This window comes from Micropterus dolomieu, linkage group LG14 (genome assembly GCF_021292245.1).
Source record: "Micropterus dolomieu isolate WLL.071019.BEF.003 ecotype Adirondacks linkage group LG14, ASM2129224v1, whole genome shotgun sequence".
In the NCBI taxonomy this organism is placed as follows: Eukaryota; Metazoa; Chordata; class Actinopteri; order Centrarchiformes; family Centrarchidae; genus Micropterus; species Micropterus dolomieu.
Window position 1 is genome coordinate 21337791 of NC_060163.1, and position 24276 is coordinate 21362066.

The window sequence follows — 24276 nt, forward strand, 5'->3', positions numbered from 1 at the left end:
CTGTTTTTGTTGATGCATGTAAATGTAGTGTAGTTTTTGTGTCACGTGCAGAGGTTTTTATTGTCTAGTTCACAGTGGTAAAATTTAAGAAAAGATTATAGCCCTGAGATACTCCTCCCACTCTAACCAGGACTGCTTTTGTTCCAAATGTTCCTAAATGTTTTGCTCCATATTCATGAAATCTGATATCACTGTTTGAGGGAAGGCCCTTTTTTGACATTTTCATGCCCAAATGTTACCCAAAAACACAGGTCACATTCTCTAAGTGCTTTTTTTGTGTGAGTGAAAGCAGGACAGGAAAATAGGTATGACAGCAACAGAGAATAACTTGGATAAATTAGAGAAAGGGGAACATATTTTTGTTCTGTCCCAGCACATGAGTTTAATTTTTAAAGCATCTGGAATCACTTAACCCTGTGCTGCTGGCTGCATTATGCTCAGCTCTGCACTGTGACTTCAGCTTCGGAAACAAAACGGACAAAAAGGAGGAAAAATGAAAACACTCCTGGAAGAGTCAGTCAGTTTATTCACAGAAAAAAGGTTGTATATGCCCTCATAGACATACAGTTTCTTGTCATGTTTTCTCATGACAATTATCTGCCTGACTAATTTCATCTTCACTGTGACTGAGAAACACCAAAATACTTACAATTCACTTAAAATGCACTCAGTGAGTAACTATCCCTACACCTCAACTCACACCAGATTACTGTGATGGATAAGATCAACATGTAGTTTAACAATAATGCATACTAGCCTACAATCACTACAAAACAAAAACTGTTTGATTGTTACTTTGCATATTAATGTACCTGTTGGCATTCTTGACATTCAAACAAATGGTACATTTTGTGGTTTGTCATTTAGGTGCGCTTGTGCTTCATGAGACAGTCACTTAGCGTCCATCTGTGCGTCCATGGGAGAGTTTGTCTTAAAATGAGGTGTGGTCAGGCGCATTGTTGGCGCATTGCTATCTTGAGGCAGCAGAAAGTGACTGTGCCACTGACCAACAAAACCCTGGTCTGAAGTCAGTGGTGCAGTATTTTCCAGCTGTTCAAATTGTGCATCATTCAGATAGTAAGATGCTCCCCATTAACAGAGATGCTGTTCGCATTTACGCCAAGGCACAGCAACGTAACTTCATTGATTATATACATTTCCCACACTCCGATTGGATCGGTCAAGATTTACTGACAGCAGATTTTGTAATCAGTAAATTGTTAAAGAAAACATTTAAACATCAATTCAACACACAAAAAAGAAATCACCTGGAAGATAGAGATGTGATTTGCGACCAGATAAGTATTTATAACGCGGATCTATCTGTCTGTCACTGTTAACAGAGACTCCAGTCAGCAGTGTAGCTCATACACTTCACTGATAAACCACAGAACTGTAGAGTAACAGAATAACAAAGTTTTTAAATAACGTTGACACTTCAGTCACACTTGTGCACTCACTCTCTCTAGCTGCATCACACTGTTTTATTTATTTATATATTATTATGGCTTTTATAATGCACCATTAATCTGCAATTTAAATAGCACCAGGAAATCCACCAGGAAAACATTGTGATTGGTTTAATTCCTGTTATGTCCAGAACACACCTATGATTAATTAAAAGGCAACCTCTTAAAGGAGACCTTCTATGCTTTTCCATATTTTATGACTTATCTACAATGTTACAATGTTGGATGTTCATGTTGAACATGGCCAAAGCTTCAAATAATCAGGTTAAAGTATTTAAAAGAAATCCCTGTGAGCAAAAACCTCAGGGTTCCTCTTCTTTTGAACGCTCTGTTTTGAACTGCTTTTTCTACGTTCTATGGCACACAGAGCTAGACCGAGCCGGTGTTCCATATATGGTCATTTGCTCCGCACAGCAACTCTCAGTCTGTCTGTACCGCCCAGCGACAACAACATCCTGGTAACATGCTTCAGGTCTTGGCCAATCACAAGACAGTGGGCTTTGAGAGGGGGGGGGGGGCTTAAAGAGACAGGAGCATCTACAGCTTGTTTCAGCCAGAGGCTGAAATGAAGGCCTACATGAAGAGCCAGTATAATACAGAAAATATTTTTTTGAACTTTAAACCATGCAAAGCTGCCATACAGGAGTCACAGAACTACAATATAGGACTGGAAAAGCAGTATAATAGGTCTCCTTTTTAGTTTGCGCCCAGATTAATGTGTCCTTTAACTTGCAAAAGTGGAGATGGACACACCCTAATGCACTTTAGACTATGCGCTACAGATCATTTAAATAGAGCCCATGGAATGTCGAGTTATCTGAAATAGGGCAAGTAACAAGCCACTTAGTAAATTTCACTGAGAAACATTACTGAAATGGTGTTTTGGTGTAGGCTACTCGTACTTTTAGCACTCGTACCATTTTGTATTTCCATTTTATGCAACTTTACACTCTACCTATATTTTTAGACTGTACAGTGTCAACAAATCAAAAAGAATGCATTGCTATAGATTAAATTTCCCAAAAGTAGTTAGTTCTGTCATGTGTAACAAACTCTTAAAAATGTATACATTATGCACTCTGGAAATGTCCTGTCCTTAGCATGAGCTCTTACTGAAGTAACTATTCAAATACAAGTGGTTTACTTGTAATGGAGAATTTTTATTCTGTGGTCTGAATACTTTGAAGAAATCATTCTCATGGTCTACTTTTATAGCTTTTTACAGAGCTTTCTTCATCAGCGTATGGAGTTTGCTAAGTAAGTCACCCTTGAGTTACGATTTTAGAAATTCATGAATGAACTTTCACTCTCATCAGCATACATGTTTCACCTCTAGTTCTTGTTATCAATCATTAATTTTTGTCACATATATTGTAGTAAATTGTGCCAAGATAAGCCTCATTCTTTGTTGGGTGTGTGCGTGTGTGTGTGTGTGTGTGTGTGTGTGTGTGTGTGTGTGAAGAGAGAGAGATGGTGATTCCTACAATCTCAGTTTGTTGCTCTAGTACCTTTAGGGCTGTACAAGCCATAACAAGTAGGCTGCCTCTTTTATATTACCTGTAGCTACGTATATTCCACCCATAAACAGCTCCACTAGCTATATAGTCTCTATAACATGAGTACTTAACATTTGTGAATTTATGATGCTTTAATGCTTTAATGAATACAGATATTAAAATTAGTTTGACTTTTTTGGGGGGTAATTTTAATATATACCTTTCTTCCTGAGTCTGCCACTCCCAACTCTTAAAACGTTCTGTGTTTGTGGGGATTGATGTCTGAAAGCAGTGAATAATTATCAGGAATTCCCAGGGGGGAAAAATACAAATAAAAAAGCCCCTGAAAGCATAAAAGTGACAAATGTGTTTATTTATATATATATATATATATATATATATATATATATATATATATAACTATACACTCATTGGCATGAAGGACATAAAAAAGGCTTTGATCAGGAAGCAAAATGTGGAGTCTCTAATTGTGGTGCCAGTGATGTCTTTGTCTATGGTGCAGCATTTTCACTGCTGGAGTTTAATCATACTCAGCCTACTGGCATGCCAAACAGTTCAGAAAGGTTGAATCATGAGACAGAGCATAACCTCCAGTCTTTTCTCATTCTTTCTCACATTATTTCAGGAGGACAAAGCTGAAAATGACTGGTTCAAAATGTTTGTAAAGCTTTAAAAAGGTTGTATATAATGAATAGAATAATGACTACAAAACAGTTCCTGATATTTTAGATGTAATCTAACCTGAGAGGTCATCCTGCTAACACGGTCTCAGTGCTGAAGTAACAAACATGTAGGTACGACCCCTCTGGGATCGTCATGCTGTGAGGCCTTGTCCTCAGATCCAGGGCCAGTGAGCAGAGGCCAGAAAAAACAGCCTCTGCCGATGTGAGAGCAAAGCTTTCACTTTTTTTTACAGGAGGTCAGGACAGAGGATTTAGTGTCAGCTGGAGACCGGTGCTGAGACACAACAGATGACATCCTGAACTGTGCCCATGTGTTTGTTTCTTAACCTCATAGGAATAGCACTGGCAGAGTAGTGATAGTAGTCCAGTTATCCTGAAGGGTGAACCCTAATAATTAAATTTATAATAACATAATTCTTATGTTGCAGCCTTGGCACTTTATGCCTTGCAGTTTTTAGCACAGTTTACATTATGTGGCCAAAATATTCATCTAAATTAAAGGGCATTAGAATCCAAGGACTTGACTATGCCACCTTCTGGCCAAATGTTTCTCAAATCTGTGCGAAGTGGAAAGTAAACAGTTGGTGTGCGAAGATCAAGACCTAAGCATGTCTCAGCAAACTGTGTAACACTTGTGGTAAAAGTGTGTGTTAAAAGTGGGCCTTGGAACAAATGTTGGACAGTTGACTGAGATAAAGAAAATGCATTGCAAATAAGACATTTCTGTTGCCTACCTCTGCTTATAAATATATATTTTTTATGACGTTAATCATGTTTAATGTTAGTTTACTCCTTTGCTGAGTAAGTTCAGGCTTCTTTTCTGCTGAGGCATAACTCAAGTATCTGTATAGTCCAAAATCACAAGTTTGTCCCAAGGGGTTTAAAATTTAACATGTTCTATCTTTAGAGGATGTATTCGGATAAGGAAAAATGCCACATAAACTCTAGTATACTGTCTGTATCCAAACCCTGTGTTAAGACGTCATCTCCTTATGAGGGTTGGCTGGGATCACACCCACTGAAGAGCCCCCTCTGGTGCATACTTTCTCTAGCATTTAGACTCACCCCAACTTCACAAGCTGGCTCACCATGTAAACACAGAGCAGAAACGAATGCGGATGCATTAGGCTGAGTGGAGATTGGGCCAAGGGGAAGGTGGAGGTGGTGGTGGTGGTAGGGAGGCTTCAAGACGAAATGGTGAAACATGAGAACTCTGGATCATGTCTTAAGCATCCTCTGGAAGGAGGAGCTGTAGTCACAGATGGGTGTGAAAGAGCAAAGAGATTAACTCTTTGATTCAACCACAGGATCTTTATTATTAATTTAATATGGGCTTCTCCCTCTTTTGTGCAAGGTAAATTAAAGTTTCACATGATTCTTTCAGTATTAACATATCCTGTGTAATTATTTATTTGCAAAATTCCTGAATTCTTGTCCTTAACCTGACCACCATCTAACATCGTCAGTTGTGGATGCAAGCCAGAGATTGTTATCCTCAGTACTGTTCTGAAACACTGTAAACTATGATCACATAATAGACTGTTGTGGCTTTGTGGTTTAGCAGGTGGTGATTACTTTTGTTTTCTCTATAACAATGTCTCCCTCCCAGTCGCTCTGTTGCACTTAAAAGGACAGAAACGCTGAGGTTGAAGTGGGACCTTCGTGTCATTGTTGGGATCTCTAAAGACTACCTGGATGTCAAAGGTCAGCTGTTTGTTGTTGCCTGATACAGAGGTGGAGTATACTCTGTATGCTCATGATACAGTCTTTGTCTCTCTTACATACTTAACAATGGAGCAGGAGCTTGACTGGAGAAGCAGACAGAGTGAATACTTACTATGACTCATTTGCAAAAAGATATGGTACCGCCTCATACAAAGTTCAGCTCCAAATGTTCTCTTTTTCTGGCCTTTCATATTCTAGCCTCCTCGCTCTCATCCAATCTCTAACATGCAACATAATTTATAATCAAATGTGCAGAGCAGCCTCACAGGAAAAATTCCAAACAGCTGAAAAGGGAAAATAGAGGACTGCCAAGATACACCAGCAACAGCAGACACAGTAAGCAGCTATCTGGTGAACATTTTGGAACATTTAGTAGCTAAAGAGCCAGATATCTCAGGAGATGGTATAAACCAAAACAGAGCTAAAATAGAGTGAATACATGACTTACATTCATCAGGTGGCCATAAATAAGAGTCCAAATATATGACAATATATGATAATATTGCTCAAAAAGTGTCAGAAATAATTACGTTGTTTGTTTTTTCCCAACCAACAATACAAATACCTAATGTCTAGGTTCATATCATACATGGCAAAGAAAAGCAGGAAATCCTCATAAGTGAAAAGCTGAAACTGTTGACAACTGTTAATCAATTATCAAAATATTTGGCAATTATTTTTCTTAATTAATCAATTAGTTGTTTCAGACTAAATTGAAGTTGTGTGCTAACTTCTGTAAATATAACAATTACATGACTGAGTGGAGTTTAGAGAATGCAAAACTGACCTAAACATTATGTACAGTTGCTAGTTTGAGCTTTAACTGCGCTGACATGTGGACCAGTACTGTTTCAGATTGTAGACAGATTTTTCAGGCAGGAGGAAGATTTGGGGAAGATGCCATTTTCCTTGGATTTTCTGTTTAGCTCAACAGAAAGCTGGCCTCAAGCATCAGCTTTTAGCCGATATCAGAGAAGACGGTCTTTGATCTGTGTAGAGAACAGCTTCAGTCTGATTTGGATTAATCCACAGAAACAGAAATGAAGGAATCCATTTTTTATCTTCCCTGTGTAGTACATTTGTACATTTGGCTTCAAAACCCCATTTATGGTAAAATTGAAAGATTGATAGAAAGTTTTCATCTATCAAGTGCATCATACTTTACTATAAGATACTAGTTAAGTAGGAGTGACCCTTAAAAAATGGCGTCGCTTTTTGTGATGCTCATGCCTTTAAGCCCAGTCAGATCCTGCGTGCAATCATCAGACTGGGTCTTCCTCTCATCTGGGTCGTCTGAAACTTTCGTTTGAGAGTCTTCAGATTGGTAGCAGCTGTGATTGTTGGCTGGGTTCAAGCTGTGGGAGGCTGCAGCAAGCCAGCGGGGAGGAGCTCCAACATCTGGAAAAGAAGGAAAGCTGGCTGAAACACAGAGACGAGACCCTAGCAACATGAATACTCTCTGAGCCAATCCTGCCACTACATTATTTTGCGAGTTTACTGTTCGCTTTATATAAATAAAAGTTTTTGGTTACCAGATTAGCTTTGAACTACAGCCTCTGAAATTGCATTTAAAAGTATGCATCTGCTGGATAGAGAATGCTGAACAAAGTGGCTGAGACAGTGGAAAGAGTGGACTTTGTTTTTAAGATCCGACCCTCTGGGCCTCTCCTGATGTAAGAGCGTGTCTAAACATGTGGGAGCCGCCTGCAAGAGGAAAAAGCAGGGAGGGGGTTGAGGTGGTGCTTGTGCTGGTCAAGAAAAACTGAAATTCCTCCTCAGATCTGCCCATTTTAGCTGAAATTACTTGGTTTTCTACAAAGTTAAATTTCGGGGGAGTGACAGGTTCCCTAGTTCTCGGTACTTCCTTGCTGCAAATACTAGAAAGTTGAAATGTTTAACACCCTAGAAGTGTAAACTACACTGATGATGAATTCTATAGCCACTGATGCAATTGTACAGTATAAAAGTGCCCCCTAGTCAATGATCATTGTAAGGTATTATTACAAAGCAAAATGAATCATATGTTCATTCTTTTTCTTGGAATAAAAGTGTGTACCACACTTCTCATAAGGCATTTTTTATAAAGGGTTTATAAGTGATAACTAAAGGCTTAATTACTTGTTTACGTTTACTTTATTTAACAGTACGAGTTGGAGGACATCAGATCACACACAAATGCAAAAATGTTAAGGATAGCACAATAAATTCCAAGACCTATTTAAAGGTAGCAAAGATGCAAAGAGTCCATGTGCCTAGAATACATAATCTTACCAAAAAACCAACACAACAAATAAAAATAAAATCATCAATGAAAACACTGTAATATATATATATATAATGATTTAAACTTAAAATGGCTTAGAAATTTGAACTAGAATTGTAAGCTTACACTTGCAAAATGTTACATTCATTTTAAAATGGTGGCTGTCATTTATTATTTTACTGTACAAAGGGAAGTTTTTCCATTTCTTGCACCGCAGAGCACTGATATTAATTTTTGGGATTTAACCTTATTAAGTCTGCAACACTAGCTGTAGTTCAGTACGAAGGTTGTGTTTGAGGTGGTAATAGATAACAATAAAATTAGTTGTTTATAGATCAGTAATAATGTGAATAAATTCAGTTTGGGTTGCCAGCTCTAATTACCTTGCCTTTTTATGTTATGTTCTTTAATTAATCTGAAAGACCCCTCCAATGGACAGTTGAAGCACCTTACCACCACCTTACCTTCTTGAAAAGCACTGCATTGAATCTGGACCAAAATCCATGCATACTTCTTGATATTGAAGACTAGATGTCATGAGTTTAAACCCCTTATTTTTCACAACCTACACCAACAACCCAAACATTCTCAAAAATATTATTTTTTCTGATCTGTAACACATTGATTAATGATTCATTAATCATAATAAAGCAATAAAAGAAGTTTAACGTTACAAGCCATAACATATGAAATATTATGAACTCATAAGAAGTCTAATAACACTTAGTCTACAACCATGCTAGCATCTCTGTGAGGCTGTATTTAGGCACCTCAACATGCTTGCATGCTCACAGTGACATTGCTAACATGTAGGAGTTTAGCAGGTATATTTATCATGTTCACCGTCTTAGTTTAGCTTGTTAGTTTGCTAACATTTGCTATTTAGCACTAAACACAAAGTACAGCTGAGGCTGATGGAGTGCCATTAATTTTGCAGGTATTGGGTCACAAACCGAATTATTGGGGAAACAATACAAATTTGACCTGATGATGGTGCTAGAAGTTACTCAAGTCATTACAATTTAGCCCGAAGGGGACATTAATGTTCCATGGTGATTCATGTCAAGATACATGGTGGTGCCAGAGGAAAAGTCAGAGGATCACCAAAATCAGTAGTATTCAACCTTTGGAAACATGTATAAAATTCTGTATAAAATTTCATGACAATCCATCCAACAGTTGTTGAGATATTTCCATCTGGACCAAAGTGGTGGACCGACCAACCGACAGGCCAACATTGCCATTCCTAGAGCCACACCGCTAGCATGGCTAAAAAAGGTGGGTGAACTCAACTTAGGTGAGTTTGTTTATAGCTCTTCGTCAGTGCACAGCATAGGAAAGTAAGAGTTACTGTAGATGTCATGTTTATTTCTGGTGAAGTCCTGCACTTTATAGTGCCATGGTAATTATATGTTACAGTCTACTGAACTTCCAGCCAGGCAAAGTCAATATAATTAACTCCTCTCCTATCCATTTTGCTCCTCGTTCCTTGAACTTCCCTTAGTTTTGTTCTTTTCTTTTTGCACAAGTATTGAAAGAAAAAGTAACAAGTTGCACACTAGAGCGCTTGCAGCAGGGACAACATTCCCTGGGTTTGTACAGCAGAGGGATGGAGGTTAACAGAGCAAGAGGTACTGGCATCCCACCGGCTGCCTGGACAGAAGGGGCATTCTTCTGCTCGGATCCCCTCGGTCGTCTCCTACAGACCACAGTTTGTCAGCCAGTCTGCCCACCGTTTACTAAGGAAATGTTCACTTAGTGCAGGAAGTCTGAGGTTTCCCCCCATACGTTTGATTTCAGAAGTTACCCAAACAACACTGGGGTTATAAGTCAGGTCAGAACAACATAGGTGGGAACGAAGAAACCCAGTGGGGATCTCAGTTCACCAGTAAGTGATATATAAAAAATTAGCAAACAATAACCACTCATTATACCTGATGCTAATAATCTTATATGAATTAATTGTTATAGGTATTTTAAAACTTAATCATATAATCATGGCTACAATTTTAGACTCCTAGCTGATGTTTTCAAACTGCTCTTGTCACCTATCACCTAAGAATTTGGGTAAAAATATTTTGTAGTATTTAACAATGACTTCACTGACAGGTTATGGTGTTGCTCAGAGAGGTACAATTTAGGATCTTGAAAGGGTCAAAGTGATAGAGCTTGCAAATCGTTACACAAAGCCAATTATTATCTTTCTTTCTTTCTTTTCCAGTATTCATATTAATCGATAGTAGTTTTAGCGTAGTTTTAGGAGTATTTGGGTGACAGAGTTTGATTTTTCGAATATGGTTTATCATAAAAAATCTTATTATTTCCCATTAAACAATGCAGAGTTACAGAAGCACAGAAAATATGGTAAATTAGGAAAAGTTTATTCAAGTCAGGATAATGTGCATTATGAGCAATGAAACACTTTGTGGTTACTTTCTCAGGCAAAGCAGGAAAACTTTGAAAACAGAAGAAGAATCAAAGTGACCCAGTGACCAGCAACCCCCACAACCATCCCCAGCCACTAGCATATCTGCACAAATACTGCAATATTGTAAATAAGATATATTAGTCTTATTTTGTAGCCTCCCAACTAGAATAGATTATTATGATTACATTATAATTCCTTGTCAGATTGTTGGCAGTGCTGCGAGCTATGCTAACTCTTTAGCACCTTGTATTTCTATTTTAAGCACAGACTACAAACTCAAAAGCAAACAAATTGAGAACTTGTAAGAAGTTCTAAGATGAATGGTTAGTAACCAGCGAAATGTGAGGAAACATGATGCAAAAATACAGACTTTGAACAAGCAATGTGTACTTTATTATGCTAGTTGCTTAAGATCTAGTATAATGGTATAGATCACTGTATGATCCCCCAGGAATACATAATTCTGGAAATATTTTAGTCTTTGTTCACACTAACACTAAATTTAGTTGACAGACTTGACTGAGGATAGTGTGATGGCTTCTGTGCAGAAAATAAAAAACAAATGTTATGTTTTCTTACTATTTTTGATGTTTTCAACTTTGAAAATTATGTTCATCACAGCTGTATTATTTCCTTTTAGTACAACCAGGACATAACATCCGTTCCTTGTAACTGTCAGAAAACTGCACTATAGGCATCGGTCCTTTTGCACCAGGTTTGTGCAGTTTCCCTATTGTCCTGCAGGGTAAGTAGAGAGCACTCTCACTGCAGTACTTCTTAGCCAGCTGGGACATCTCTTTGGCTTTCCTCCTTTTTAGCTTCATCTTGAGGAGGAGCAAGTCAATGTAGATGATTTGACCTAACACTGTAGTGGCGCAGAGAAGTCCACCATGCAGAGCGCCTGCTATCCCACAGCTGAACACGTCTTGGCCTGAATTAGACAGACAGACACAAACAACCTTCTGCATGAGACAAGACTACCAGAAGTCTGGATCCCAGCTATTGTGTTTTAACTGTACCAGTAAACGAATCCAGTGAGGCTAGTTTTATATGAAGAAATTAGACTGAAAAGAAACAAAGCATTGTCAACCCTCGCACATCAAGTGAATCAGTCTTAGGGCTTGTTAAGACATTTCTATGCCAGTGAAAATGTCATTCAGTTATAAAACACAATTGAGTGTGCTTGTTAACATTAAAGCCATGGCCAAGTTTGTAACTTTTCATACCTGAGATGTAGAGGTTTTTGACGGGGGTGGTGCACCTGTTCCTTGCCACAGTCTCAGCATGGAAACGGTCTAGGTTGTGCTCAGAGGAGTACATGGCTCCACGCTGGGCACCCAGGTAGTGCATGTTGCTCAGTGGGGTCGCCACTTCCTGGAAAACCAACTGAAAAGCAAGTCATACAAATATTACAATGAAGTCTTTATTCAAAGACAAACAACAAATGTATGTAAATTCAAAGTGTGGACAACCTACAATTAACGTAACATGCTTTAATAACGATACATTTATCATTTTTAATGTTTTAGAAGTTATATGTTTTAGATAACTTTAATGTATATGCACAGACAACAGAAACATACATGAACATGTGTGCATACGTGCATGTATGACAGAGAATGACCGATCCTACCTTGTCTCTGATTTTAGGGTAAATAGTACAGGCCCAGTCAAAGAGGTTATTGGCAAATCTCATTTTGTAGTTATAGTATTCATCACCCCTTTTGCGCACTGTAGTGTCCTTCCATTCCTCAAACCATTCATACTTGACCATTATCAGTATTGTCATGCAAGCTTTTCCTGTGAACATAAAACACATAAGACATAACACCTTATCTGTTTGGACACTCAAACGTGGTATTAGCAGTACATCTTTGAAACATAACATGTGTCTTTATCTTTAATTTTGGCATATTCTTTCTTTTTAACATAATTTCATGTTACTACTATTATTCGCAGCAGTAGAAAAAGTACTGGGTGTTTGTACCAGGGTGTCTTATTTTGGCTTCAGGGTCTTTGGACGATGGAACTGTGATCATCATCATTGGAATATTATCTGGTGCTTCCTCTTTGCTCAATGCAAAGAAGTCATCCATCCTTAAAAAAAAACAACACATCACAGGGCTGCTTTTATCTGCAGTGTTGCCACACATAAAAGAAAGCATGAGTATGCTATTTGAACCCAGCTAAAACCTTACTGATCCTATCCTCCATCTAGAGGACGAAAATGGAATTTTAACTTAGTAATTGAATAAGCAACATACTATATACCATGTTTCTTTATGTAAGTGGTCAATAAATTCAAAGCTGCACATTGTTTTTTCATTTGGAAGAAATAAAAGCGGACCTACAAGAAAAATGAGAAATGTGTTAATGTTCCTGGGAGCAGAACTACACTGAAAAGTTACTACTTCTTATAGAATAGCACCCTCTTGTGGTAACTAAATATTACCTCTAAGTTTAGTGGTCTGTGATCAGTGCTCTGCATACTTACGATTTGTCCAAATCATTGTTTTTGAACAGCCAGATGTTGGTGGACTTAATGCCCAACTCCTCATCAGTTCCATCAAAGCCAGAGAAGACCAACAAACAACCTCTGCCATGTTTCATTATGTTCAGTCTTTCCTGAATATCTGTAATATGGGAGAGTTTAAAATCATCTTGAAACCTTTTCAAGATAACTTTAGTTACATTTTGGAATTCATCCGTTAAGAGGATGTGTTGCTCACCTGTCTTGACTCGAATCTCAGGGGGAAGAAGTCTCTGGAAGGTGGTGAAGACGCCACAGTTTGAAACAACCACAGGTGCATGAATCTCCAGTTCCTCCTGACCTTTCCTCACTTTAACACCTGTCAACAGAAAGGAAGTCTTCAGTCATTTACCTATAGGCTATATTGCCTTCACAGGTGAAAACTGAGCTGGAATAATTTCTTACCATAAGCTGCTCCCTCCTTATTAACCAGGATCTGGGAGACGGAGGCTCTGACCAGGCAGTTTCCTCCATATTTCTGAATGGTGCGGATGATGTGGAAGGGGATCTCACTGGCACCACCTTTCGGGAAGTAGGCACCTCGTTTGTAATGATGAATCAGGAGGGCGTTGATCACAAGACTGGAGTCCTTTGGAGGCACGCCTAAAAATATGCAAAATAAACACTTAATTATGACTTTGTTGTACGTATTTTTCAAAATCATATTCTCATCTTGTGCAGCACTGGAACCGACAACCATCCAGTCACAAGTCCAGTTTTTATTGTATAACTCATGAGCCCTGTCAAAGGCAGTGGGATATTCATCACTGGCCATGTTAATCACATGACCTCAGTCTGACGGACTGTATTTCATTTTGTAGACAAGACTGAAGGTAAAAATCACCCAACACCCAAACAGTTCAGGCCTGGCAGAGACTCATCAGGGAAGATTATTTACAATCAACTGCCGCTTATGTCTTTGTACATCATACGTGACACTGGTTTGTTGACTGCAATTCCAAGCAGTCAGAAAATACCCCTCATAATAATATTCCTACTTGTAATAAGAATAAAGAGATAATGAAGGCCCACACGGTCTCCACCATCAAATTTAACCATTTTACATAAAAAACTGCATATTTTACAGCAGCAAGAAAAATGATCATATATGTTGTTTGTTGAAGCAGTTATTACAACCTTTTAATTTTTTATCTCTAGTAACATTTTTGAGGACCCACCATAGAAAAGATAAGAAAAGATGACATGGAGATCCTTGTTGCTGGTCAGGGTGTTCACAAAGTCTGCTGCACATGTGCCACTGAGGCGGTAGACACTGGAAAAGAGGTTTGCAATGCCTGACTTCAGCAGGAGTAAAGCCAGCCACTGCGGCATCAGCTTTAAAGTTGCCAGGGAGGAGGCCTTATTAGCTGAGATCTGTTAGAATACAGAAGATGTTTGAGATGGTCATAGTTTTGTTGTTAAGTTTTGGACTGGTGACACATTGAAATATGTGTTCACTAGCTACCGATACCTTCATGATTTTGAAGAATGTCTTGATGGCCTCTGTGTCATCGGGGAATTGCTTCATCAGATGGGCTTGCATTTCAGTTTTACCCGATTTGATGGTGTACTCTCGTTTCTCATCGCCCTCGCCAATGTAGATGGTGTCAAAGTGTTGATTTAGGTTGTGGAACTCCAACTGGCCCTCAGTTAGCTGGTCGAAAGCAACACGCAACAGACCGTTCTCATGAACCTGACCTATGTAGTGAAGCCCTGGAGAAGACAGACAGGCAAACAGGAACATGGTATATAGTTATTTCATGTAGATTTGCATTCCTTCTCAAAAGTCATACCAGGGAGATTTCACAGCATCAATTTTAAGGTCCCATTTAAATTGTTGATTGTTATGAGGTTCTTTATATAACTTTAATCCTGTAAAAATCATATTCCAATCTAACTCTAAATATGAACAGAAATGTGTAAAATATAATTGTTGTTGTGGTTAGATTTGGAGATCTGCAGTTCCTTGTGTTATTGCTGTTGCGGGCTCCAAAAATTGTTCTCTTTTCTCCAAACTGACCTGTTTAACTGGCCTTCTCACTATGATGATCATAATAACGCTTGTACTTACCGAGTTACTGTTTTATGCCCCTACCTACACATGTCTGCCTACTTTTTTTCTCCTGTTTTGTCTATTCTTTTGTTCCATGTTTCACTGTTTGTTTCTCTACGAGACTAGTTAATTTTATGCATTGTAAGGTGACCTTGGGTGACTTAAAAGACAATTGTCATTTTTTGCAGCACTAGTTACTGTCAGCAGTCAGCCAGGGTTTTTTCCCTTCTGACCAAATCCGGGTTTCGTTGCTCCAGGACCTGCCTTTGCATGGTATACCCAACTCGAAGCTTCCAAACAAATACGATTGTACTTTACCAGGTTGTACCTTGAACACACCCACCAAACTACTGCTACATATTCTATGTCCCCTGAAAACGTGTCATGCAGTGCCCTGAAACAGTAAATATCTACAATCCCTGGCATGTTCAGAGCCCCTGACTACTGGGAAAGTGTCTTGGCCAGTTAGGATCCACTATTGTGACTGTTCTTCCAGTGTTTAATTCAGTTTTACTAATTGGATTACATTAACACTGATTTGCAACACAACACATTATGAACAATATTGTCATTCAGAGATAAATATATAAATTACATACGTTACAAGTCTTACCAACATCAAACTCAAAGCCTTTCTCTATGAAGGTGTGGCAGCAGCCTCCTGCCTGGAAATGTTGTTCCAGCACCAGGACTTTCTTCCCTGCTTTGGCCAGTGTTGCTGCAGCTGTCAACCCACCAATACCACTCCCAATAACAATGACATCCAGGTTCTGGGGCACTTTGTGAAGGCTGAAGCCTACAAAGAAACATAAAGAGGTAATGTCAACGTGGTAATCTGTATCTTCTAGTTCAAATAGGTTTAATAAAGATGCTTTGTGAATGTTATCACAAGCAAGTGCTAAAACTGAGATATCAAGGTGTGTTGCTTAATTGGGTTACATAATAGTCTGAAGGTTGTACTGACTGCATACCTCCCCATAAATACATTCATGGATCTGCATTGTATGTTTGTTAAGAAAGGTTCTATATATAAACATATAACAATTATTATTTATTATTATAAATACATGACTTCTGAATTAATTTGAGTTCTGTTGTTGGAAATAAACAGTAGGTAAAACTGCCAACATAATCTCCTAGTCATAATCTAATTAAGATAATGCACACAGATAAAAAAATTTTCAAATCAATTGCCAATACAATCAATACAAATCATTTTATTGATTTGTAAATTACTGTAGCGCTACTAATTTAGGTCTTATCTAAACTCTTAAGAAATGACACAGCAAACAGGTCATTTAGATAACTGTATCCGCGCACCTCAGCAATTGTAAAACTACAGTGAATTAGTTGTATATAGAGTATTTTTTATAGCCTACTTTTATATACTTTGAACTGTTATTTAATTTTAGGTCAACTTAGTCCTAAGTATTTACAACTTACACAAGACTCGATGAGTTGACTTGATGTCATTGGACAGTTTTAGCATATTAGAAGGCAGTAAGTTATATTGCAAGTTTTTAAAATAAAAACAAATACTGCAAAATGTAATAAAAAAAAGTATAAAGTGGTGTATTTAATCTTCAGATAGAGAGAGCTTAATTTATCATAAAACCTGGAGACAGTTGGCCTGGCTCAGTTTGAAGGTAACCAAATCTGCATATACCAGCACATCTAAAGCTCCCAAATTAGCGAACATATTATATTTAAGTGCTGTTTATTTCAGTTGTACAGAACTCAAAGTGTAAAATCCACAATTTGCTGTTTTACGACGGGACAGTGAAAACTCCTGGAAGTTTAGGCCTACTGCTAATGGATGTAACACCTCATTATACATTCATGATAGGGACTTGGCTTGTGATACAATAAAAACATGTAACCTAAAAAGAGTATATTTATTTTTTAGTGGACCTTTCTCACAGCAGATGTTTTTAAGTGTCATCAGATGAAAAACACAGGTGTAACTAGGACAAAAATTATGATTCTGTTCCGTTCAGGTGCTGCACTTCACATAAATCAAATACATCAGTCATTACTGTCATTATTAGCAATTCAGGGATTTCTGTACGTCTGTATTATACTCGTGATGTAATTGTTGAATGTATTGTATCTTGTGGAATTTTTTACCCACAGAGCTAACTGATAGAAAATATACTTCCTGATCAAAGTACTGCATCAGATTACCAATTAAATGTGATGTTGCATACAAGAGTTTTTAACTGCAATCATTTTACCTTGCTTGATGACTTTGTCCCGCTTCTTCTGATCAAACTCCCGAGGTCCAGGGGGTCTCACTGACTCAAGGGAGAAAGGGCTCTGTTTCCTAAACAGGAACCAGTATATGCCACCGGCCACTATAACCAACCACACTAAGAAAATCAAGAGCCACATTATAAAGACAAACAAATCACTGTTCCTGGAGTCAATATTGTAGCAAGTGTTCAGTGGCAGGTTTGTTCTGAACACTGCTCTCATCATGAGGCTCCTTTTATCATGACAAGTACTAAAGGTCTGAAGAAGATGGGCTAGAGGTTGATATGACCAGCCATAAAGATAAAGTAGTGAAAGACCCATTTGTCTTGTAATGACGGTGCACAGGTGACAAAACACAACAAAAACTGTGTGGCAGCTGGCATGCAGTTATATGCAGGATAACTGCTGAGCACTCATTTGCTGCACAGACAAAAACATCAAAAGCAAAGAGTGGGTGCTACAAATTTTCATCACTACTCTTTTTTTAAAATCGATTTTGTTATATTTGCTTTGTCGTGTTGCCTGTTCAGATGTCTAGAATTATAACACTTAAGGTTGTGATCTGAAGGTTATGACACATTGTTTTCCTCCTTTACGTGTATGATAATTCGGCCACTCCAACAAGCTAATAGGAAACATAGATTAGATGTATCCATACCTGCTCTTATCTGATAAGGCAATTAAGATAAAGAATACACTGGTGACAAGTCGACCTAGACTTTATACATTCAGTGTCCAGTTTTATGTCTTTACAGCAGTGCAGGTGAGTGGAATAACTGAGTTACAGCTTTTCAAGTCTGATAAGGTGAGTCGGTGTCTTTGGGGAAGCATTGAGGCCTAAAGCTTTTTTTTAAGTGGTAGAAATCAAGACATTTCACTCTACAAATTAATCTAATAACACTAGAATTGTCCTACCATATCAACAACATTCTTCTCCTGTGATGATAAACATAAATGTTCAGTCATGATCTATGTTATAACACAGTTGTTTTTTTTACTGCACTGTCATGTCATGTAGTCTATGCATGGACTCTGTACTCCGATTATATACTAATTCAGTTGACTTTGAGCCATAGAATTACTCTGAAGCCAGCGATTCTCTGAACCACAAAAAAACACAACAAGCTGATGTCCATCCATCCATCCATCGTCAACCGCTTATCCTGCGTACAGGGTCGCGGGGGGCTGGAGCCAATCCCAGCTTACATCGGGCGAAAGGCGGGGTACACCCTGGACAGGTCGCCAGTCCATCGCAGGACAAGCTGATGTGTTGGTCCCAATGAATTTGAAGATCTGACAGCCAAAAATGTAAACTTAGAACTAAGCTTATGGAAGACATTTTGACTTCACAACAGGAAAAGCACAGGTGTAACTAAAAAAATAATGGTGGCTCTGTTTACGTGTGCCCTGAACCTGAATTGAATGCAGCTATTAGTAATGTGGTTGGTTACACCTGTTGACAGGTCAGAATGGCCCTTGGGTGAGAAGTCTATTGAAGGTCATTGGTTTTCAGTGTTCTGAAAATACTATAAATGTATAACCAAAATTAGCATTTTCCAACTAATCTTTTTCCTCTATTCAATTGACCTTTTTCACAGAAGACATTTTGACAGCAGACAAGATCACTGGTGTAATGATTAACATAAATGACGGCTCAGTTCCATTTAGACGCCCCAGTTCCTGTTCCTGGTATTGAGATGTCATGAAATATAACACCCATACCACAACCAATTCATAATAGTGGTGTCTGTAATAGTTTAAAAGTGTACTCTGCGATTCAGCATTGCACATCTGTTATGTTATGTATGACTTACAATACTCAATTTAAACAAAAAAACAATCACAACCGATGCGTCCGAGCCAAAGATACTGTCTTTGTTATTTCACATATTCTTCCTCTTTGTCAAAACCACAGTTCGGCCTGACATTTGAGTGTGTTACGCTAGTAGTGGCCAATGTTGCCTCACGGATAGCCTCAAGCAGAGATGAGGAGCTACTGAGGTCTGCTTAACTCACTTCTTTCTAACGCCACACCCCCACACGTTAAATTTCCAAATGTTCAGACCCAACCAACAATTAATATGTCTTTATACAACTTTTTCATAATAGAGTAGTACTCCCCAGGACCTGTAAATAGACATCACTGTTAAAAACCAATGGAGTTTCCGTTTAAGAAGTATGCTATTTTGCTTGTCTCTATAATCTCAGAAGCCTCAAAAGAGCTATATACAGATTTTTAATCATCTGATGTTACATGTTCGTCACCAGTGCTGAGGTAGGGAGTTTAAAATTGAAAGGTTGTTTTGACCTTCAAACTTTAACTTTGAAGGAAACTATTGATCAAGGGCATCTAAATGATAAGAGATGATAAGTAAGTCACTATATACATGAAAACAGCTAAGTTGTGCAAAGGTGCTGATATGTGCTACCTAAGGTCATTGACCTGAAAAGTGTTTAATGCAGCATGAAGTCATTTGTGTTTGTTTTACAATCTTAGATGAATGCTGTGTTGCAGAGGTTGAACAAATTATGTGTGTTTGTTGTTGCACGCATTGAAAATGACACTAATTGGATGGAGAGCTCAAAAGCCGGGATGAAGCTGCTGGAATAAGCTTAATAAGACTTGGAAACAGGAAGCAGCTCTGTGTTTACAGGCCAGTGTGACTGACGGTGCTGCAGCAAAGAAATCCTATTAAGAATTAGACTAAGCAGTAGCTGCATGACTCCTGTGACTTTGCCCTGCTTTGTGCTGATTTGCAGTCTGAGATGTTGGACACCAAACTACGCAGTCAATCAACCCTATTGAATATTAACCAGTATGATATTATGTGATGAAAGGGCAGTAGGAGTGCTATAAAAAGGAGATATGCTAATATATATATATCAATAATGAGAGCAGCCATGTCAGGTCAAAGCTTTATACAGCTATTTGCATTTAATTACAAATTGACAATGAAACATTTTGATATCAACAGGTACATTCGGTAATCCAGTGATGGAAAAGAGTCTCTCTCCTGGTAGCAATACCATTACAGATCTTAGTTTTCTTACTACTGTACATTTTATCCACAAGAATTCTATGGAAACATAGCAACGTAACCAGCTCTCATAAAAAACATTGTGACTTTTCCTTGGATGTCTGTGTGCTATGTCACTATACAGCCTCCCTTGTCTCCCTTGTAGGGGTTCTTGTCATCTGGAACGCCCTTAATCAGCGGATCATTTGGTAACAGTCCCTCAACCATAGAAACCGTTTCTGCACAGTTTGCAGCCACCTATTGTTCAGAGGAAAGATGAAAACACATGTAAGCTTAACAAACCAAAGTGTCTTTTCACAGGCACAAAGATGGAAATCGACAATTTAAACTTGCAGCTTACAAATTCATTAAGCATTTATTCCCAAATAATACAAGAGGTTTTCGGTAGATAAAATTAAAGATAATATTGGACATATAGTTCACAATCGATGGCGAAAAAAGGTGATATTCTGTTTTTTAAAAAGAGGTAATTTACTTACTGGTGTTCTGGGTGTGTTCACTTCCTTTTTCAACTGTTCCAGCTCCATTTTCAAGATGTCCTTATCTGACATATCCCGAGCCATCCTGGCTGTAAGAGGAAATGAAGATCAAAATGCTAAAATGTCACAATAAATACTAAATACAAAAGTACTTTCGTTTTTTAAAAACGCTCCTTTGACAAAATAAATGTAAATCCAGGATAGACAAATGTCTCTGTTGTAAAACTTTACCTGTTGAATGGTGGGATCCCCAACAATCAGAGAAATGTTTTGGCTCCTAGGAGCTCATCGACAGTTTGCCTTCTTCTTGTTCGGTCGCGTCTTCACACTGACTGATCCGTGCTGTCCCACTGCTCTTCATCCCAGCTGATCCCGGCTACGCGCTTTGGGGAGAGGTCGGCACAGGATTGGACCTGATGTCACCAATCCCCTGTGATGAGATTAAACAATCAGGAGCCATGACCCCTGAACAGGAAGGAGGGAGGGAAGAGAACACAGAACTTGACAGATCTGCTGACGACGTGGTGGAGAAATGGAGACGCTGAAATAAAACAATAGACGTGTGAACGTCACATCACCTGTTACTAACTGTAAACTGCAGTACACATACCTATATGCTGTGGTTGACTTAACTTGTTTCTCAATTACTTTTCACTGCTATTTTAAATATATTATCCATAAATTTAACTTATTTCTCCACTGGTAACCAGCAGCATTTTGTTTTTGCTTTAGTATGTCAACCAAGTGAAAAAACAATATTCGCTATAAAGGTGGACATGTGTGGTAAGAGAGGAGTGAAGCTAAGTCTTCACCCCTGTGATTTGATTATAAACTTTAATCTTGCGGTCTATCTAATCAGCTGCTCTAAGTCTTGCAATGTCATTCTAATTAACAAATTGAAGACTTGAAAAAAGCTACAGCCACTTTATATGTCACATCATTTATGAATAAATTAATTCCTGCTCAGTGTCTCTTTGCGGTCACACATTTGTTCGACAGTGCACAGGATAGTCAGGTATAGTTTATGGATGTATGGAGGGTTATTGGGCTGACAGCATCAAAATGTTTTTTCATGTATATAAATAGAAAAACCAAAGCTCAGGTGAACATGAAGATTTGTGTTACTAAGGGTGTTCAATGTGAAGTACGTAACTTTAGCCTGAGGTTGAAGGTTGTCCCGTGAAACTACAGTAGTCCTGCTACTCTACCCCAACAACCTCCAACTGACATTTCATCTGAGACATGACATGCTCCTGATCCTTAACTAAACCTTCAGCAGGACTCACACTAAGCCATTTTCAGGATCTGGGTTAGTCTCATCTACTCAAGATTAACCCGAGAAACGTCACTGTGGATCAGCAGCCATGTGGAGACACTCCTGCTCATTATCAAGGCCTGGTGTGTCACAGAGCACCTGATGAAAAACTCCCGCCCCCATTGATGTGTCTTATTTTTATTCCATACGTTGAATCACTTTCACTGTCAAACTGAATGTGATAGGGTGTCTCACTGAGACTGATGCGTGTGTATATGGGGGGGGGGGGGGGGGGGGGGGGGGGGGGGGGTCTGTTGTTTCTTAAGTTAATATTAGTGCTGAAATGATTAATCAATTACTTGATCAGTGCACAATTAATTGACAATAATTTTTAATAATTGAGAACTGATTCATTAACTCTCTCTTTATATATCTCTATATGTAGTGTGTATACATACATATCTATCTATCTATCTATCTATCTATCTATCTATATATATATATATATATATATGTCTTGTAAATTGAATATCTGGACAAAACAAGCAAGGTGAAAGTCTCCTTTGGATCTGGGAACTTGTTATGGGCAGGGCCATAGCTGCCATTTAGGACACTGTGATGTCATTGGTGTTACATCAGGGAATTGGTTGGTTTTAAAGACCCTAATTATTAGAGGTTTATGGTTACACAAGTTATATTATTTAGTGCATAAATGCTGTTAGCAGTAATATTACCAAATTAATTGCTTTTCAAGTCCTGTATTATGTGCCTCTGTGTTGCACGTTTTATTTAGTACCTGACAATGTAGCAATAATTTTAATATTCACTTTTTTATTTCTCTGTTTGCTTGAAAATTATAGTAACTTTTGTGATCTTAATCTTATGTTCTTCTTTAGGATGACTTTGTAATAGCTGTTTACATGTTCATTAGTGTTCACTTTCCCTGTTGAATAAAACAATAAAAATATATACATAAATTACACAAATAAAAACTGTGTTAATTCATTATAAACTAATAATTATCAATATGGATTAATAGTGTATTATGAGTTAATTTCTTTCTGAGTAAAAAATCTTAATCAAAAACATGAATTAAAACAACAAGATTTGTATTTCTCCTCCAAAACTAGATTCCTCGCATTGTTTGAAAAAGCATTAGAAAATAATTATGGTGATAACATTTGCTGTAAAAATAGTCAGTTGTTTTACTATACAGAAAATGTGGAAAAGGTTTGCAGACTTTTTTCAGTTGCCGTTTGATTGAATTTACTTCGGCCAGACTCTGCCCATGCTGAGTTCCTCTGTAGGCTGTGACTTAAATGCTATCCAGGTGCTCTTGTAAATTTGTGATACAGTAATACCATATCTAATTCCTCTCTCTATTAGATAAGTTCTAGGTCCAAAGAATGCTATTTAATTAGACTAATTACTGTTACTGCACTGTAGCTTGGTTCAATCACAGTGTGATTTTGTTCTGTAGTTTGGCTTGCATAAGCATACAATAAATACTTTATCATGTAAGCTATTATTAGGGATCCTATTTAAAGTGGCTGCTGTCTGAATTTAATAACTTGAAGGCCGAAGTAATAAAGGATTTAGAGTTACGATTACAATAGCGATGCATGTATGTATGCTTGCTTTCATTTTACTATATTTTCATGTGTGTATATCTGTGGGCTCTAGCCTGCATTTAGTCAACAGCATATTTATTTTATTTATTAAAGCTGATGAATGCAGAAAGTTAAATTCTAGCTTCAGCCCCCCCCTAAAATAGGGCTAACAACATCCATGGTCACACAATAACACAAACTAACCAGTGTCATGCGAAATAAAATTACATTTTTTATCAATGGGGTCTGGTGGCTTTGAAAAGAGCGATATATTTTCTGGTTAAACAAAAATCAATATATCAAGGTAGTTTCTTTATAATCATACAACACACGATTGTAGCCTATAACGAAATGAAAGTTTACAACTTAGCAGTAATTAGGCTAAATGTGACAGGCTTGGCTTTACACTATAATAATAACAATCTGAGCCTTGTCAGTGGCAAACAGAAGCTGGAGGACGTACTTCACATCATTGAGTCTGTAGGAAAATAAAGACAATTGCTCATAACCAGAGCAGCCAAGATTTTAGAAACACTGAGGTCAAGAGTCCAAAGTTCCCCATTGTAAAGGCTTAAAAACTACAAAGTCACACAATAACGCAAACTAAGCGATCGAGGCATTAGTAGACTTCAGAAGTAATAAAAGTACTTCTGTCCAAGGAGTCTGATGGCTTTGACGAGAGCGACATAGCGACTGTTTCAGGTTAAATAGAAAGGATCTTGCTCTTTAAAAACATGTCTATCTCTGTAGGGATCCTTTCCATAACGTTGTCAGACGCTATCAGCCCTGTAAAATATCTGTGATTTACTTTCTCCTGCAGGTGGTGCCGTCTATCTTTTCTCCTACTCCCATGAACGCGTCTGTCCCGCAGTTAACGGTCTATGATGATCCCGCCACTTCAATCCGTCAACCAATAGGAGGACGTCTTCGAGCTAGAGCTGAAACTCTTTTCAAAATAAGAGCACCAGTGTTT

The 24276-nt window shown here is 38.1% G+C and overlaps 2 protein-coding genes and 1 long non-coding RNA gene across 16 annotated transcripts in view; 1 reads left to right on the forward strand and 2 right to left on the reverse strand.

Annotated features, from left to right (window-relative positions):
- Positions 1-21409, forward strand: part of LOC123982718 — a 36093-nt gene extending 14684 nt beyond the window's left edge. Inside the window, exons 4-7 of one of the 12 annotated variants that reach the window (XR_006828035.1) lie at positions 8837-8935; positions 10726-10830; positions 12836-12889; positions 13049-13251. This is a non-coding gene — a long non-coding RNA (uncharacterized LOC123982718). Of the gene's footprint in view, positions 1-8836; positions 8936-10098; positions 10693-10725; positions 10831-10903; positions 11386-12835; positions 12890-13048; positions 13252-15313; positions 15485-20804 lie in introns of those variants that run through there. The other 11 variants (XR_006828037.1, XR_006828038.1, XR_006828039.1 and 8 more) reach the window with 11 other exon arrangements.
- On the reverse strand, positions 10042-17059 carry si:ch1073-13h15.3 (inactive all-trans-retinol 13,14-reductase). The gene is made up of 11 exons (XM_046068492.1): positions 16903-17059; positions 15282-15464; positions 14087-14328; positions 13794-13989; positions 13021-13218; positions 12815-12934; positions 12580-12718; positions 12073-12182; positions 11719-11885; positions 11312-11471; positions 10042-11016 (listed from the first exon to the last, which is right to left on the reverse strand). Exons 1-11 carry the CDS (start codon positions 17057-17059, stop codon positions 10712-10714), a joined length of 1977 nt encoding a protein of 658 aa, XP_045924448.1. The 3' UTR covers positions 10042-10711.
- gngt2b (guanine nucleotide binding protein (G protein), gamma transducing activity polypeptide 2b) lies at positions 19826-24172 on the reverse strand. 3 transcript variants are annotated; one of them, XM_046068490.1, is made up of 4 exons: positions 24112-24172; positions 20670-20903; positions 20439-20527; positions 19826-20196 (listed from the first exon to the last, which is right to left on the reverse strand). In XM_046068490.1, the coding sequence occupies exons 3-4, from the start codon at positions 20520-20522 to the stop codon at positions 20068-20070; spliced, it is 213 nt and encodes a 70-aa protein (XP_045924446.1). In that variant the 5' UTR covers positions 20523-20527; positions 20670-20903; positions 24112-24172; the 3' UTR covers positions 19826-20067. The 3 variants fall into 3 exon arrangements, with proteins under 3 accessions (XP_045924446.1, XP_045924445.1, XP_045924447.1); XM_046068489.1 differs by lacking the exon at positions 24112-24172 and adding an exon at positions 23767-23849; XM_046068491.1 differs by lacking the exon at positions 24112-24172 and having other exon boundaries at positions 20670-21081.
- Positions 24173-24276: the final 104 nt, after the last annotated feature.

Excerpts from the sequence above, each read along its gene's own strand:
- gngt2b (XM_046068490.1), bottom strand. The coding sequence starts at position 20,522 with ATGGCTCGGGATATGTCAGATAAGGACATCTTGAAAATGGAGCTGGAA. Across the intron at positions 20,197-20,438 it reads TGAACACACCCAGAACACCA|GTGGCTGCAAACTGTGCAGA; the intron begins GTAAGTAAATTA and ends TCTGAACAATAG.
- si:ch1073-13h15.3 (XM_046068492.1), bottom strand. The coding sequence starts at position 17,059 with ATGTGGCTCTTGATTTTCTTAGTGTGGTTGGTTATAGTGGCCGGTGGC. Across the intron at positions 11,472-11,718 it reads ACCCTAAAATCAGAGACAAG|TTGGTTTTCCAGGAAGTGGC; the intron begins GTAGGATCGGTC and ends CTTGCTTTTCAG. Across the intron at positions 11,017-11,311 it reads CAAAAACCTCTACATCTCAG|GCCAAGACGTGTTCAGCTGT; the intron begins GTATGAAAAGTT and ends TGTCTAATTCAG.